Raw genomic sequence first — 14372 nt, 5'->3', positions numbered from 1 at the left:
TCTCCATACATCATGGAGGCAAAACCTTTGAAAGGTATAACAGCTAACTAACCATACATGTTGATACACCAAAAATGCACAAACATTTTAAAGATCTTGAGGTGGTTTTTTTTTTGGTATTTAAAGTAGAAGACATACAGAAATAGGGACTAATTTTTGAAATGCATTTTTTTCTAGTTTAATATATTTTTTAGTAATTTAATTTTTGACTGCATAGCATCCTTTTCCCCTCCTCTGATTAATTGAATTTGGAGCCTGGCATTCTTGCTGAAGACTCTAGGTCTAAGTGCCATCCTTTCAGCTAATGCTGCCAAGTTTTCTGCTGTCAGCTGTAGAACAAGTTAGCAATTCAGCTTCTCTCAAGTGTTCAGTCTTACTACATTATTGACCTGCATAATAGAGGCTCTGCAGACTTAAGTTAGTGCAAAGAGTTACTGTAGACAGTTTTTTGAGGTAATTTAAAAGACTGCTTACACCTTCCTTGTCGTTGGTTATTGACAACAGCTATAGACCTTCTTTCAGAAATTGCTAATCTTTCCCCTGTAAGGAAACAGGACTAAAAGAAAGACGAGTATTATGTTTACAAACATAAATCACCGTGAGTTGTGTATGCTGCAGCTCAGTACCTGGTCGAAATCAAACTAAATTCATAACCTTTTTCTTTTCTCTCTCCTTTGTAGTATGAGAGTTTGAGGGCTCTGTTAAGGTGATAGGGGCTTTGCTTCTGTATTTTATGTTATTGTAAGATAAAAAGAATTGGGTCTGTTTTCTTTCAGTTCAGTTCAGTTTCAGATCAGGCTGCAGAGTGTTGGAATGAGTTGAATGAGTTGAGTGTCATACTCCTCTTTTCTCCCCTTCAGTCCCCGCTTGGGCTGAGTTTGTATCAAAACACACTGTCTAAAACTGAGGTTTCACTTCCTACAATTATAAGGAGAAATTCTTTCAGAAGTTCAGAATAACTTCATTTTATTCTGTGTTGTCCTGACTTTTATCAGATACCCATTCATGCATGCAATCTAGTTTGCTGCTCCCTCTTTCCTCTGGGAATCTGTTGTGTTACTAGGGAGAGAACAGGCACCACTTAACATGTACAATATTTGGGTATTACTAAGCATATATTACCCACCATGCCGAATAAAAGACTTACTTGTATTTACTGGAAGCTGGCTAAGACTAGTTGTTTCAGAAGAATATGGAAGGTTGTGTGACTCTCATTTTAATTTTTGTGGCTGAAGCATGAATGCTTACATACTGTAGAAAAGCAAACAATAACTTGAAATATCCTAGGCAAAGTACATATTGGGTTATATGCTGGCCAGCATAGAGAATACAGAAAGAGGAAAGATTAGTCTTTCTCCCTAATCCAGTAAACACTTTACATGCCACAAATAATCAAAGAACCTTGTTTGTTTTGGCAGAAAACACAAAAACATCTAGACCTGGAAATCATTTGAAAGTATAAATCCACTCTCCACTCAGCTCATCAAGTGGATTTTCTTGGTATTTAGACCAAATGTCAGCCAAGTTTGTTCTGCTGATGAGCATGTGCAAATTGTATTTCTGGCATGAGGAAATCAAAGTTCTCAAACAAAGGTTATTATTCTTCCATTTTTACTGTCCTGCATACTGCAGCCTTAAATTGAAATACTAACTTGACTGCAAATTTACATTGATTTAAGTGTAACTTCAGAGCTGCTGTTGCACAAGGCTGAAGGGAATCTAGAACGCAGACTCTCCTTCCTCAGGGACAAAAGTTGTAGCTTTGTGCTTCATGCAGCCACATCACATGCTGGGACAACTAGAAGAATATAGTAGACAACTGATGACAATTAGTGTTAATTAGTGTTAATTCTTTGTAAAGGATTATAGGATTTTGCACAGCTGGAAAAGGAATTTTGTACATACTAATTTTTCTCTAACAACTCATTTTTTTCGCATGTATTTAACCTAATAAAGATTGGAATACTGTTTGAAGTTGCTAAAATGTTTCTGTGGGAAAGATGAATATTATATAAGGTTAATCTGCTGATAGAAGTAATTCTGTAGCTTTTGAAGAACTCAGTTTATGACATGAGCTGAGAAAGTGGATTACTATTGCTGATATAACAGCGGTGAATTGCTGTCAGAATTCATACATCCGGACAATCTTGGTTTCATGAGGAAATAGATGTACAGTCTAAAATACAATTAAAAATCAAAGGTAATCTGAAGATGAAGAGAAAAAGGATGGCAGACATTTAAACCAGCTTTTAAGCAGTAGCAGTCTTCAAAGGAGTTTTTACATAATGATTCAGTTAAAATGAGTTCAAAAATGGTATGAAACGTATCCTGACTTTTTGTATCGCACATACTAGTTGCATGTAAATTCGTCTCCACTCCTTGCACTATGTTTTGTCTCATCTCATTTCTGACTTTTTCAAAGGCCTCTGTGCTYTCCAGTGAGTTAGAGGTGTGGTGTGTGATTGGGATGCTTTCCAAGTGCAAAGGTAGTGCTCTAAACCTTTTAAGTCACTGGGCATGTTTGCATGTCTACCTCTAAATAGATGATCACATCTGATACTAGATTATTGCAGTGGCAGGTAAATGTACTACAGGTAAGACTAATCTGCAGRTAGGAGGAGGAGGAGGTGTGTGCTTGGATCAGTCTGCATTTTAGAGCTATTGGAGTATCATTTCTGAAGAGATTCATTTAATTTTTTTATTGAATGAAACCTCAAACATTTGCTAACATAACCAGGTTGCTGTACCTTTTTATGTTAAAATATGGAAATTATGTGTTTTTAAAAACTGTTTTCTTACAGTAATGAAACTAATATTGAACAAGCAATAACTGATGGATTTTAACCTTTCATTGYTTAGTAGTTTTACATGATCAGTCAAATCGTAGTCCGAGTTACTCCAGTCCTACTCAAAACATTAATAATACATACAATTAAAAATACATAAACATCCATATTGAAGGATTAATTATAAGTCCTTTTGTGTCTGAGTTTTATAAACTACTTCATTAGCGGAGCACAGTAGTGCTGTGAGAATTAGCAGTAAATTTGGATATCCCTCTATGAGGTATTTCATATTGTATAGGTGCAAGTCAAATGTTAAGAAAAAGTTGGAAAATAGGAATATCTAAAAAAAATTAAGTATCTTTAGGGAGAATATTTAGTTGTTGTACCACAGCATCATGGTAGGTACAAGTGTTAAATTTTCAGAAGACCTGTACGGCACTTGTCATTTTTTTTTTTTTATTTTCCAATTATTCTCTATTGTCTATGAAACTACTTTCAGGCCCTACTCCAGCCTTACCTCTACATTACGCAAAGCACAAAAAAGTTGATCTTGCTTTGGTGCTGCAGAATGACTAAAAGTGTTTTTCATCCTAATGAGGCTGTGGTGGGGGTTGTTGCTAAATAAATCTCCCCGGCAATTTCTTTTAATAGAAGAAAGATAATTACCGTGCTTGGAAGAGTTTGGAGTAGGTTTAGTCTATAAGAGAAGAASAACAACAACAAAAAGGTTGGTGGTGGTCTGCACATTAAATACAACTATGAATTTGTTACCTCTACTCACCGGTCCTTCATCTTTCACACATAAAATTTTCCAAATGTGGAAGTTATGCCAGTTTTCTCCTTCACCTTTTCTCTCTATGTCTCGTTAAACTACTCATGCCATGAATGATGATGGTTCAGTTCGTACACTGAACCAGACCAGGAGCCTGTTACCTTTGCTGAGGGGTCCCGTCGGTGCTGGTTGTCTGTGCAGCAGGCCCTCTTCTCTGGCACACAAATAGGTCATCTTTTGCATCATTGGAGATGCTGGTTTGAGAGGGAGGTTTTTTTCAGTTATTTGCAGAGGTCTAAGCTCCTACTTTGTGCAYGAGGCGGGGAGAGATTCAAATCAGAAGCATGGTGACTGCTAGACAGAACCTGAATAAGGAGTTTCCAAAAACGTCTTTAGAAGAGAGAGAAAAAAAAATCCAGTTTGTCAAGCCCTTACTTTCTTACTTATTTCTTACACCATTTTTCTTGCTGAATTCTTCCTCCCCTTTACCAAAGCTCTAGCAGTGCTAAATTCAAGTAGTGACTTACACAGATAGACATGTGATCAGTAGTTGTGATTTTGCAACCCAGCTGAGTTAGAGAGAGAAATAGTCTAAACTTTCTGACATGCTGTTTATGATTTTTTTCTGGAAAGTTCTCTGTTGGAAACCTGTTACTGAAATGCTTATGTATTTTCATCACTGAACAGCATCTTTGAAGGAATGCATCTTTCCTAAAAATCTGTTAGGTCAAGTGGAGTTCTCTGTTGGTTTGCTTTTCAGATTTTCCAGTTTTAATGTACACCTAATTAAATGTCCTTACTGTTAGTCTTTTATCTCGTTTAGAAAATTGAAATCATTACAGTGGTGGTGAATACTCATTAAATAGTTTTATTATGTTAACTTCAGTAAGAATTTACCTACATATTTTTACAAAATATTAGGATATGGTATCTGTAACAATATGGTTATAGGTAACTCCATTGAATCATACTAGTTCATACTAATCTATTTTTATTTCTAATTTGCAACAGATCAGGTACATGCAAGAGTCATGTTGCTATCCTCAACGGGGATGCAGTAATCTTACTTTGGTCACTCACTGTGTGGAAGTTGGAAATTCTAATATTGCTAAGTCATGTTAAAGTTGCAGGCACTCMGTATTTAAAATTGAGTAATCTGCTGTCCTCCTCATTTTAAGTTCAGCTTCCTAATAAAGAAAATCCTACTGCAATATTCACAGAAAATGTAGGAATAAATTAAGCAAKCTGAGGACAAACAAACAAAAACAGAAACAAGCTAAGCATTGTCTTCAGTGCATTTCTTCAGTCTCGCTGTATGCAAAATGTTGTGTTTTGTATGGAATTAAGTACAGATCTATTCCCTGGGTTAATAACTAATGTTTTGGAGGCGACTCTGCATAAAGATTAGGAAGTGAGTCCTCCCTAGATCTCTATTGAATGCACTTATTTCTCATGCTGACTCTTAAACTGCATGAATCCACACAAGTTTGGAAAGCACTAAAAATACATAGAAAACTGAGTTCTGAAATCTTTTTGGCAATTATATTGTTCCTTAACAGAGACCAAGTAATTCTACATAATCAAGAACATGAGATGTCACAGATCAGTCACATTCTGAGTTTTTGAAAGTAACATTTTATTTAAAAGCACGTGGTAATAATTTATACTTACTGTGATAAATATACTTTGAGTGCAAAATGAAAAAATGACTTTAGCACATTCAAAGCTATAAAATTTTTCTCTCTTTTAGAAAATTGAAAATGGAAGATTTGCAAAATTCAGATACATTGCACATGCCATGGTCAACAGTACTGATTTGTTAATGGTAACAAAAAGGTAAACAGTTTTGTCTCTGAATAGTAAGTAGTTGAAACTGTATCATCAAAATATGCATGTCTTAATTCTTGATCGGTAACTGCTTTTACATGTCTGGCATTACATTTGTAGATAGAAAAATGGGGAAAGCAAGCTTAGTGYATTGACTGTCTTGTTTGGAGCAACACTGCTGAGCAGTATGTTATTCGAGGTATCATAGTAGTTCTTCTACTTAAGGGTAGAAAAGGATGTGAGTTTTGTGATTTATGTAACCAAGACAGATCTGTTATAAATCTAGTCAGGCTGAAGCCAGTGGAACTGTGGGATTCATCTATAAATTAGCATCCTGAAGGAAAAGAAAGATAATATAGGAATGGAAAGTCAGTAACATCTAGCAGTGGAATATCAGGCATCCTTCTTAGATGAAAAGTCCATAAAACTTTTCCTAGAAATAAAGCTAGAGGTAGTACTACTGTTCTACTGTAAAATATAATAATTTAAATAAGTGAACCTTCAGAATTAAGTCTTTCAAAATGTAAGCTGTATGATTGTTACATATAATTAGATCAGAACTATTTTGAAACAGTGAATAGCATCACTAGATCTAGTGTTTAACACAACTTGATAACCTTTAAGTGTTTTATTTTAACATTAATTCTTAAATTGTTAATTTTATTCTGTTCTGTCCAGTGGTGTGTTATTTGTGACAAAAGGCACGTTTGGACAGCTGACATGTGAATGGCAATACACTTACGATGAATTTACCAAAGAGCCATTCATTGTTGATGGCAGAAGGTTACGCATTGAAGCCAAGGTATGTTAACCTAATCTAATCTAGTGTTTTATTTCCTTTTTGTGTTGCTGTTTATTATCTTGAGTTTTGAATTCCTGACACCTCTTCTAGCTGAGATGCAGTTGGGAAAGAGAACTGAAATTTGGCATCAGAAAACTACTGAGATTACATACCTCTGATCATTTTGAGCAGAAAGGTAACTTGATTTTTTTTCCAGCCAATGTCTGTCTTCTGGATGCATCGCTTTGTGGTGTATTAATAATCTGGAAAATAGTGATGCAGCAAAAATCTCTTTTTTTTTTCTCAGAAGCTCACAGAATATCTATTATGCACTCTGCCTGAAATTGAAAGGCAGCATGTAAAAATATGTAAAATTATTGTTGTCCCAAAGATTCAAATATATTAGGCCAATCCTTTTGCATACACTATGCTTCAAAAAAATTTTTTTTTCTATCTGCTATTGATCAAGTTCTTCAGAATTATAGTAGGGTATTGATACCATTATAAAAACTTACCCTTCTCAGCTCAAGCAGAGGAATGTTGCTTTCAGCTGTAATTTTTCATTAAAAAACAAAACCAAAAATCTTTTCTTCCCTGGTATTTTTACAAAGAAGAAAGGATTGAGCCAGATGTTGATGACAGAGCCTGCTTATAGAGGCAAGGTCCCTAAAGAACTAATCCTGKATTTCTGTCAAGATGGTGGCTGAATTGCCTTCAAATCAATTTACCTGCAATTTGTTTGTTTGTTTGTTTCTATAAACCTCACTGTAATTACACATTTTGGATGTCACGGCAGTCTTGACATTGTATCTGCAAAGAACAAGGTCATTCAGTTTTTCACTCATTTCTTTTTATTTCTGTTGCAGAGAGCATGAAAGACAGAGCAATATTGGCTTGGAATCCCCCAAGCTGGTTATCTAACTACATACGAACTTTTGTAGGAGGAAATCCTACCATAATTCTTAGTTTCTGCCACTTCAGGCAATACTGAATAACATTTTTCTTTTAACTTTTATAGAGCAGTCATTTGAGAGTTCTYGTGTCTGCAATGTGCTCTTTATTGAGTAAAATCTGAGGCTGAAAACTGTATTTAACAAAGTAATGCCTATGTTCCTGCTGTTTTCGCTATCTAAGGCACTGCTTGCAAGTCAGTGTTAGTGGAATGTCCATACAGGCAGTGACTTGACAGGGAATGAAAAACTACTAATTTAGAGGGTACTGGATTTAGGAGCCCATGTATTTCATTATCTGCTTTCCATTCCTGCCTATTTTTATAATTCAGTCTTCAGGGACTCCATGGCAAAAGATGAAGTGGAAATGTTCCACTTCACTGTTCCTTCAGGCAAGGAGCAAAGTTTCTCGGGGTGCATGCATGCCATGTGAATGTAGGTAGATTAGTGTAATGGGTACATGTTGCTCTCTGAACCATAGCTGCATTAATAATAAGTAAATTCTTACTCATCAAGTTTGAAGAAACTAAATTCACTTCTGATTTGTTTTTTATTTTTTAGGAACGAGTTAAATCTGTGTTCCACGCCAAAGAATTTGGAAAAATTATTAATTTTAAAACTCCGGAGGATGCTAAGGTAAACTCGAAATATTATTGAAATTATACTATGTTAAATTTGCTTTAGTGGTAAGTGGAATAGAAATGTTCTTAGCCTCATGACTGTTGACAAAAAAAAATATTTTGTAGGTTATTAAGACAGTTCACCTCCAGTGGGAAACAATATGATCATGGGTTTTAGAACTGCAATTTTTCAGATCAGCTAGCTGGTATTTACAGTGTAAAAAACAAGCTGTTTTCCCACTTTCAAGTAGATGCTTGTAAGAATTTTTATTCATGTAATACACATTATCACTCAGTTGCTGTCAAATGTTAATAAACGTGTCTATTTCTGCCAGCCATAATGGCTGCTGATTTAGTAGATACACATATGAAGTTTTTGTGAGTGGAGGTAAAAAGTATATAATTGTTTTTATTTATGCAGTGGATTTTATTTTTGCAATGCTTCAGTACAAGCCAGAGTGCTCCCCTGTATAGAGAGTATTCTGTAGTTAATTCAGTTAGAACATGATTCTTATGAAACTGCTATATATATTGATATTCTGTATTGCTATATAGCCATTATACAGATAGAAATGCCAATGATCTGTTCACTGCTCAGTTTCAGAAAGAGCCAGTCCCAACATCAAACTTTTCCATACTTAAATCGATGGAATGGTAATGTCTGGCACAGCTGATTTAACAGTATTGCTAAGAATAAACTAATCAGTCAGGAATGTAAAATAAATAGTACATTTTAATAGAATGATATTTATAAATTACCTCCATAACTAGGATTCATTCTTTTGTTCTTCCAACTACAGTTTTGATTGAAGAATTACATCACACATTTTGATGTGTGGTACGAAATCAACATCTTCCCATTTTGATGTCATTACATTGCTAGAGCAGAGAGCGGAGATAGTTTAGGTATGATACCAGAACTGTGATAGAGCAGAGTATTCAAGCTCAGTCTTTTTTTTTTTTTTTTTCCCTCTTATTTTCACAAATAGAAAATGAGATTAATCTATCAGATTTTTATTATATTCACACTAGTGGGATATGGTACCCTAGGATCAAGCTTTGAGTCAGTCTACAAAAGCTGCACTTGCTCAGAAGTTTAAGTTGCTTTTGTTGTCTTGAGGATAGTTTCTAACTAGAGCTGAGTGGTACCCTTTGCTTCGTACTGTAAGAAGCAGTGCGTAGCGTCAAGGTATTTCAGGCTCTATGCTGAATTTTATTTCTCTGTGCTCTTTGGAGGTACGGAACTCTTGGTGTTTTTTTCCTCTCCTGAGATTCAAGATACTGTGTGGAAACTGAATCCCATATTCACTTGCAGCTAAATGAAAAGGAAGAGCAAAACACAAATTAGTACATCATCTAATGAACACCTGCTTTTAAGAGCAAGGTGGAAAATAGTCTGCCTTCTGTACCACTGATTCTGATACTCTTGTGTCATAGTGTGATTTTATCTCTTTTGCAATGATTTTTTTGTTGTTTTTTTAATGGGCTGGTAAAGATGGGAACATCTCCAAGAGAGATGCAAGGAAAAGAAAATTGGAAAGGTTGTACATACCTTTCACAAAAATGTTTGTTGTGCTTATTTTCCTGGAGAAGCCTGTAGACTTCAGAAAACCAAGTGTAGCAGGAGTAAGAATATGAGGAGGAAAGTTCACTGTGAGACTTGCTGTGGATGGTGGCTTTATCTTAGTGAAGGAATGCTTTGCAGATTTGTTCAAAATGGCTGTCGTGGTGTGCAGGGGCTGTCCTACTGAATGCAAGTAAGCTGCAGTTTACAGTGGGGTTTTCACTGGGTGGAATCTGCTGTACATCTTGCCGCATCTGTATGATGAATTTGGGATGTATGCTTCTTTCTTTTTTTATGCAAAGTGCTGTCCCAGTGAAGCACATCCAGCTAGTCTTTCCAAAGTGCAGGTAGCAAGGCATCTTCAAAGACAAAGTTAATAGGCAATTTTGGGTTTTTTGAGAGTTGCTTCTGGGCCTTTAACTGGTGGCTCATACCTGCAAATGATACACCTGTGTTTATGCACAGAGAGGGACACTGAAGCAAAGTGTTGTAGGAGCAGTGAAGACAAAACTTGCACTCTTTGTTGAGAGAACAAAGGCACTTCAGGGAGACTCCTGTGAACACTCCTCTTCACTTTGTGAGCACTTTTCCCCTTACTTGTGTAGTGGACACTACAACGTGTTTCTGCATCTATGAGCAGTGCTGTATTCTAGGCTGAATGTAGTGATTTATTCAAGAGCCATGTCTTCTTTCAGGCATTCAGCATCTTGCTAAGGAGGCTCTCATTTTTGGGGAGTCTACTTGTGATGGGAGGAGGGGATCCTACAGATCTAGGACCCTACTTTTGCTTTAAAACAGGATCTAATTTGTAATAATCCACTCATCTTTCTTGAACACATAATATATATATATATATGTATCGCAATGTCACTGTCCCCCCTTTTTTCCTATTCTCTCAGAAACTTAATTCCCCTTTCAGTATGTTCTATTCACACATAAATTTGAAATATATGAAAAGAAACTGAATAGTATTGACTGAATAACTGTATTATCATGTTGCCACAGCGTATTCTTGTCCATTGTCTTTTGTTATCCTTGCTTCTAGAATCGCATCTGCAACTTGTCTTGAGCCTTTGACCAAGGCACAACATTAGTAGCGATTGTGTGCAATGTCCTTTATTTTCCACTGAACTGCAGACCAGCAGACTGAACTTCGGACCCAGTCAATTTATGTGGTCCTCAGTGTCACCATGTCAGATGTTGATATTTAAAATGTTTCCATCTTCATACATAAAAATCAGGCATTAAAAATCTACAGGAGGATTGCTAGCACTGTGCTAAAACTCAGCTAAGGAAAGAGTGTGTATGGTGAAGTGTCTGGTCATCTCAGTATAATTTTCAGTTGCTCTGTATGGTTTTTACTAAAGAAACATTTTCATTTTTTCCTTTTTCCCTCACACAGTGGATCCTTTCTAAACTGGAAGAAGTGAGAGAGAATCAGCCAAAACAGTAACCACCAAAGAAGCAACAAGATGTGAAGAACATTGAATAAACAAGTTACCTTTTAACTCCTCTGTAACATACAGAACTAATTGAGTTATCATCAACAAAACAAAGGAGAGGAGGATTTATGATCCTATTTATAATGGTTGAATTGGTCTACTGATACCACTTGCAAATCATCGTCACAAAAATGCTACTGTTCAGTTGAAAAAAAAAACCACAAAAAACCAAAAAACTAATGATCAGGAGAAAAAATCTGCCAACTTTTGGCATGTTGGATTTTTTTACTTACAAATTCCAGATTTCATTTTTCGAAAACACAATATAAAATGAGTATGTTTTACTTCCAGTTCTTTACATTTGATACTGAAATTGAGCTCTGGAATAATTCTTATAATATTATTCAGAGCAGATGTTTGATTTAAATTCAAAAAAGAATTTGAAAATCAAATGTTTAGTTTCTGTCCTCAGTTTTCGTATATTTTGAGGCATCATGCTGTGTTGAAATTCAGATTTTTTCATCTGAAATGGGGAAATGTGAACTTAATCAGCTGTAGTCTTGCAACTCCAGTTCTAAGAAGGATGGTGCTGATCAGAAATGTCTAATTTAAGTGTATGAATGAAAAAGGGGGGCTGCTTCCTTAACAAATACCTTTTTCTTTTTGTAAATGAATACAATATGTTATGATGAACTTAAAACAAAATACCACTTCTAGTGTAAACTTTTTTATCTTTTACTCAAGGAAATATTTGAAGAAATTCTRTCAGTTTACAAAAGCATATAATATGGGAAATTAACACATCTCTACACTAGGAATGTGAATGAAACCCTGTTATTCTAAATAAAAGTTATCAAAAGACTTGCAACTCATTGAGGAAGTTTTGGGGTATAAGAACACTGTTGTATACAAAAAAAAWATATATATATATATMYCCTSGATTACACAGTATTGCGTGTTAGGCAAACTAAAATGACTAATAGAAGCAAATTTATATTAATAATAAATACGATATTTCACAGTTTTTATCAACTTTACTTCCCAATGAAAATTTAAGTTTCATATCCATGAAACAGAACTTCAGTAGCAAGATCCTGAAGATGTTGGATACTTCTTATTTCTTAGTTTCAGTAATTACAGTATTGGTGAATTGATACAGAAAATAAGGGAAACAATTGAGTGTTAAATGAAGATTTGAATAAATTCCTGTATCAAAGTCTTCAAAGTATCTGGTGCATGTAGTAAGTGTCTGCTGCCAGCATATTCTTTACAAACAATTGTTTGGAATGTTTATACCTATGGCTTTTAATTATTCTGAAATAGCTGGTGGTACTTGCGAGGCAAGCTGTTGCATTATTGTAAAATCTAAAATGACTGACATGCTAGTTGCAACTGTAGTTTTTTAATTTACTTGTCTTTGCTCTTGAGTAACCATTTAGTTGGTTAAATAATACGAATAATATTGTAATTTCCCCATAAAGTGTATTCTTTGATATTTTGATATAAATTAAATCAAAAATAAGTGATTTTCAAACTATGGCAATGACTGTGTTCCTCCATTGGTTTGAACAAGAAACACATACCAGAAGCATAACTCAGGTTACAGTCATGCCAATATAGTAGTGTACTTTGCCTTAGATGAGTAGTGTCCTTAGCTGCACTAAGTACCACTCTACATCTATAATTTCTTTTTAAGCAATCACTTTACATCTTGGGCATGACAGTTGCATCACAGTCCTTATTCCTGAATACTGTTAGTTGTCTCCTCCTCTTTTTACCTTCAGTATTTACTGTACAACTGCTGCAACTTCCACTTCTGCTTGCTCTTGCAAGTATTTTGTACATTCCCATTTGTGCAACTTTTCAATTCACCCTATTTCATATACTTTCACAGAGCCTCTGTTTTGATGAGTTATTCATTTCCAATTCTTATCTTTCTTGTACTTTGCCAACAAACTCCTGATTCTCATCAAGTGCTCTTCAGTAATGATTGATCAGTGTAACCACTAATGAGTTTTAAAGGGCAGTGCATGGTTGTAGTTAAACCTCTGCTTTGAAAAAAATAATTCCCTCAGCATTGCTATTTTGCTGTAAACTATTTTGATGTGTGCTACCTGAAAGCCTTAACATGAGAACTAAAAGCATCTGAAAGTGTCCTGGTTCCATCAGTTTCCAGAATGTTAAAAAGATTATTGTAGGACTTGCCCAGCACCCCCATTGTTGCAGCTTGTAATCACAACATAATTTTCTAGAGATCTTTTTTTCTACTCTGTATCTTCTTCCTTTCTTCTCATCCATTTCTCTCTCCATACCATCCTGAATAAATTTTGTCATTCTCAGTGGACAACCTCTGTTCTTCTCAGTTTTTAGTTCATTAGATATGTATTTACTTCCCTTAACATAAATAAAAAAAAATACAGACCTTACCTGACAATATTGAACTTGGTTGGTTATAAATTTTGGAGAGGAGAAAGTTATTTAGTCATGCCATTATGTAGTTTACTGGATTAGTGCAGATATGTACTCTGCCTCATTCCGTATTTCAATATATACATTTTTCAACAAGAAAGAATTATATATAATACTAGTTTTTATTAATTTATATGTATTGAAAAGGGGGAATAAATAAAAATTAAAATGCAGGCATTTAAGTCTGTACACTGTTGTATTTAAAAATATGCCATGACCTTTATTGAAAAATATTTTCTAGATGACTGTTACCTAGATTTATTTTGAGAAAAAGTCATTTTGCTTCTCTGTAGTAATTATTATTTCTTACTAGTTAGAATTACCTCTGTGAAAAGAAAGAAAAAAATAAATATAAAAGATGGTGACCAATAGTTCTACTGGATCCACATGACTAGCTTATGAAATGTCCTGTGTTATATGCCAGACATGTAAGTAAAACATATGTAAGTCAAAGTATTTGCATCTCTTTTTGCTCAGCTGCATGGCCATTTGCATAGCTTTCATTTTTTTTCCCAGGCCTTTTCTTCACCTTCAATAAAGTGAAACTATATTTTATTGGATGTAATTATAACTTGATTCTCTACATATTGCATTAGTTGAAAGTTTTATTTAATCCTGTTAATCAGTGTCACTCAGAATTTTCAGGTAGAAAATGACAACCTAGACCAAATCCTGTCTCTGAAAACACAAGGTAGAGCTTTTGCTGTAGCAAGCTTTGAGAGAGCAGAATTCAAACTTCAGTTGCTACTTTCGGTTTACTGTAAGGATGAGCTAACTTGTCCTTATAACAACTGAACTTACAAATTCAAGATAGCAGATCTCACTTCAGGATAGCACTCGTTTCTCAAAAGAATTCTGTAAGGTTTTTTGTTCAAGTTATTTTTAACCATGTATTTGCAAATAGATGTCACGCACCAATCAATACAAAATTAGTATTACTACATATTGGTAGTTAAAATTTAATACTTACAGCACCATTCTAAAACTACAATCTTGTCATTTGTCATTCTCATATGTAAGTATTAATATTCGTACTGATGGATTAATTTGGCATTTGCTTGTCCAGGATAAGCAAGCACACACATACATCATCTAAAAGCTTCAACTATTTGGCCTGGAAATGCAACCATGATCTCTATCACTGTTTTTGCTTTTGTGGCT

General features: G+C 34.9%; 1 protein-coding gene across 2 annotated transcripts in view; it reads left to right on the top strand.

Moving 5' to 3' along the window:
- Positions 1 to 13776, top strand: part of VPS13A (vacuolar protein sorting 13 homolog A) — a 116968-nt gene extending 103192 nt beyond the window's left edge. For both annotated transcript variants that reach the window (XM_085313554.1, XM_085313562.1), the window contains 4 exons: positions 5309 to 5394; positions 6064 to 6187; positions 7678 to 7752; positions 10703 to 13776. In XM_085313554.1, the coding sequence (XP_085169680.1) occupies positions 5309 to 5394; positions 6064 to 6187; positions 7678 to 7752; positions 10703 to 10753 (336 nt within the window). In that variant the 3' untranslated portion in view covers positions 10754 to 13776. The remainder of the gene's footprint in view (positions 1 to 5308; positions 5395 to 6063; positions 6188 to 7677; positions 7753 to 10702) is intronic.
- The last annotated feature ends 596 nt before the right edge of the window (positions 13777 to 14372 follow it).

This window comes from Rhea americana, unplaced genomic scaffold (genome assembly GCF_003343005.1).
Source record: "Rhea americana isolate MKP2758 unplaced genomic scaffold, rheAme1 scaffold_11, whole genome shotgun sequence".
Classification (NCBI taxonomy): Eukaryota; Metazoa; Chordata; class Aves; order Rheiformes; family Rheidae; genus Rhea; species Rhea americana.
The sequence above is the reverse complement of the archived record's forward strand: the minus strand, read 5'-3'. Positions and strand labels throughout refer to the sequence as shown.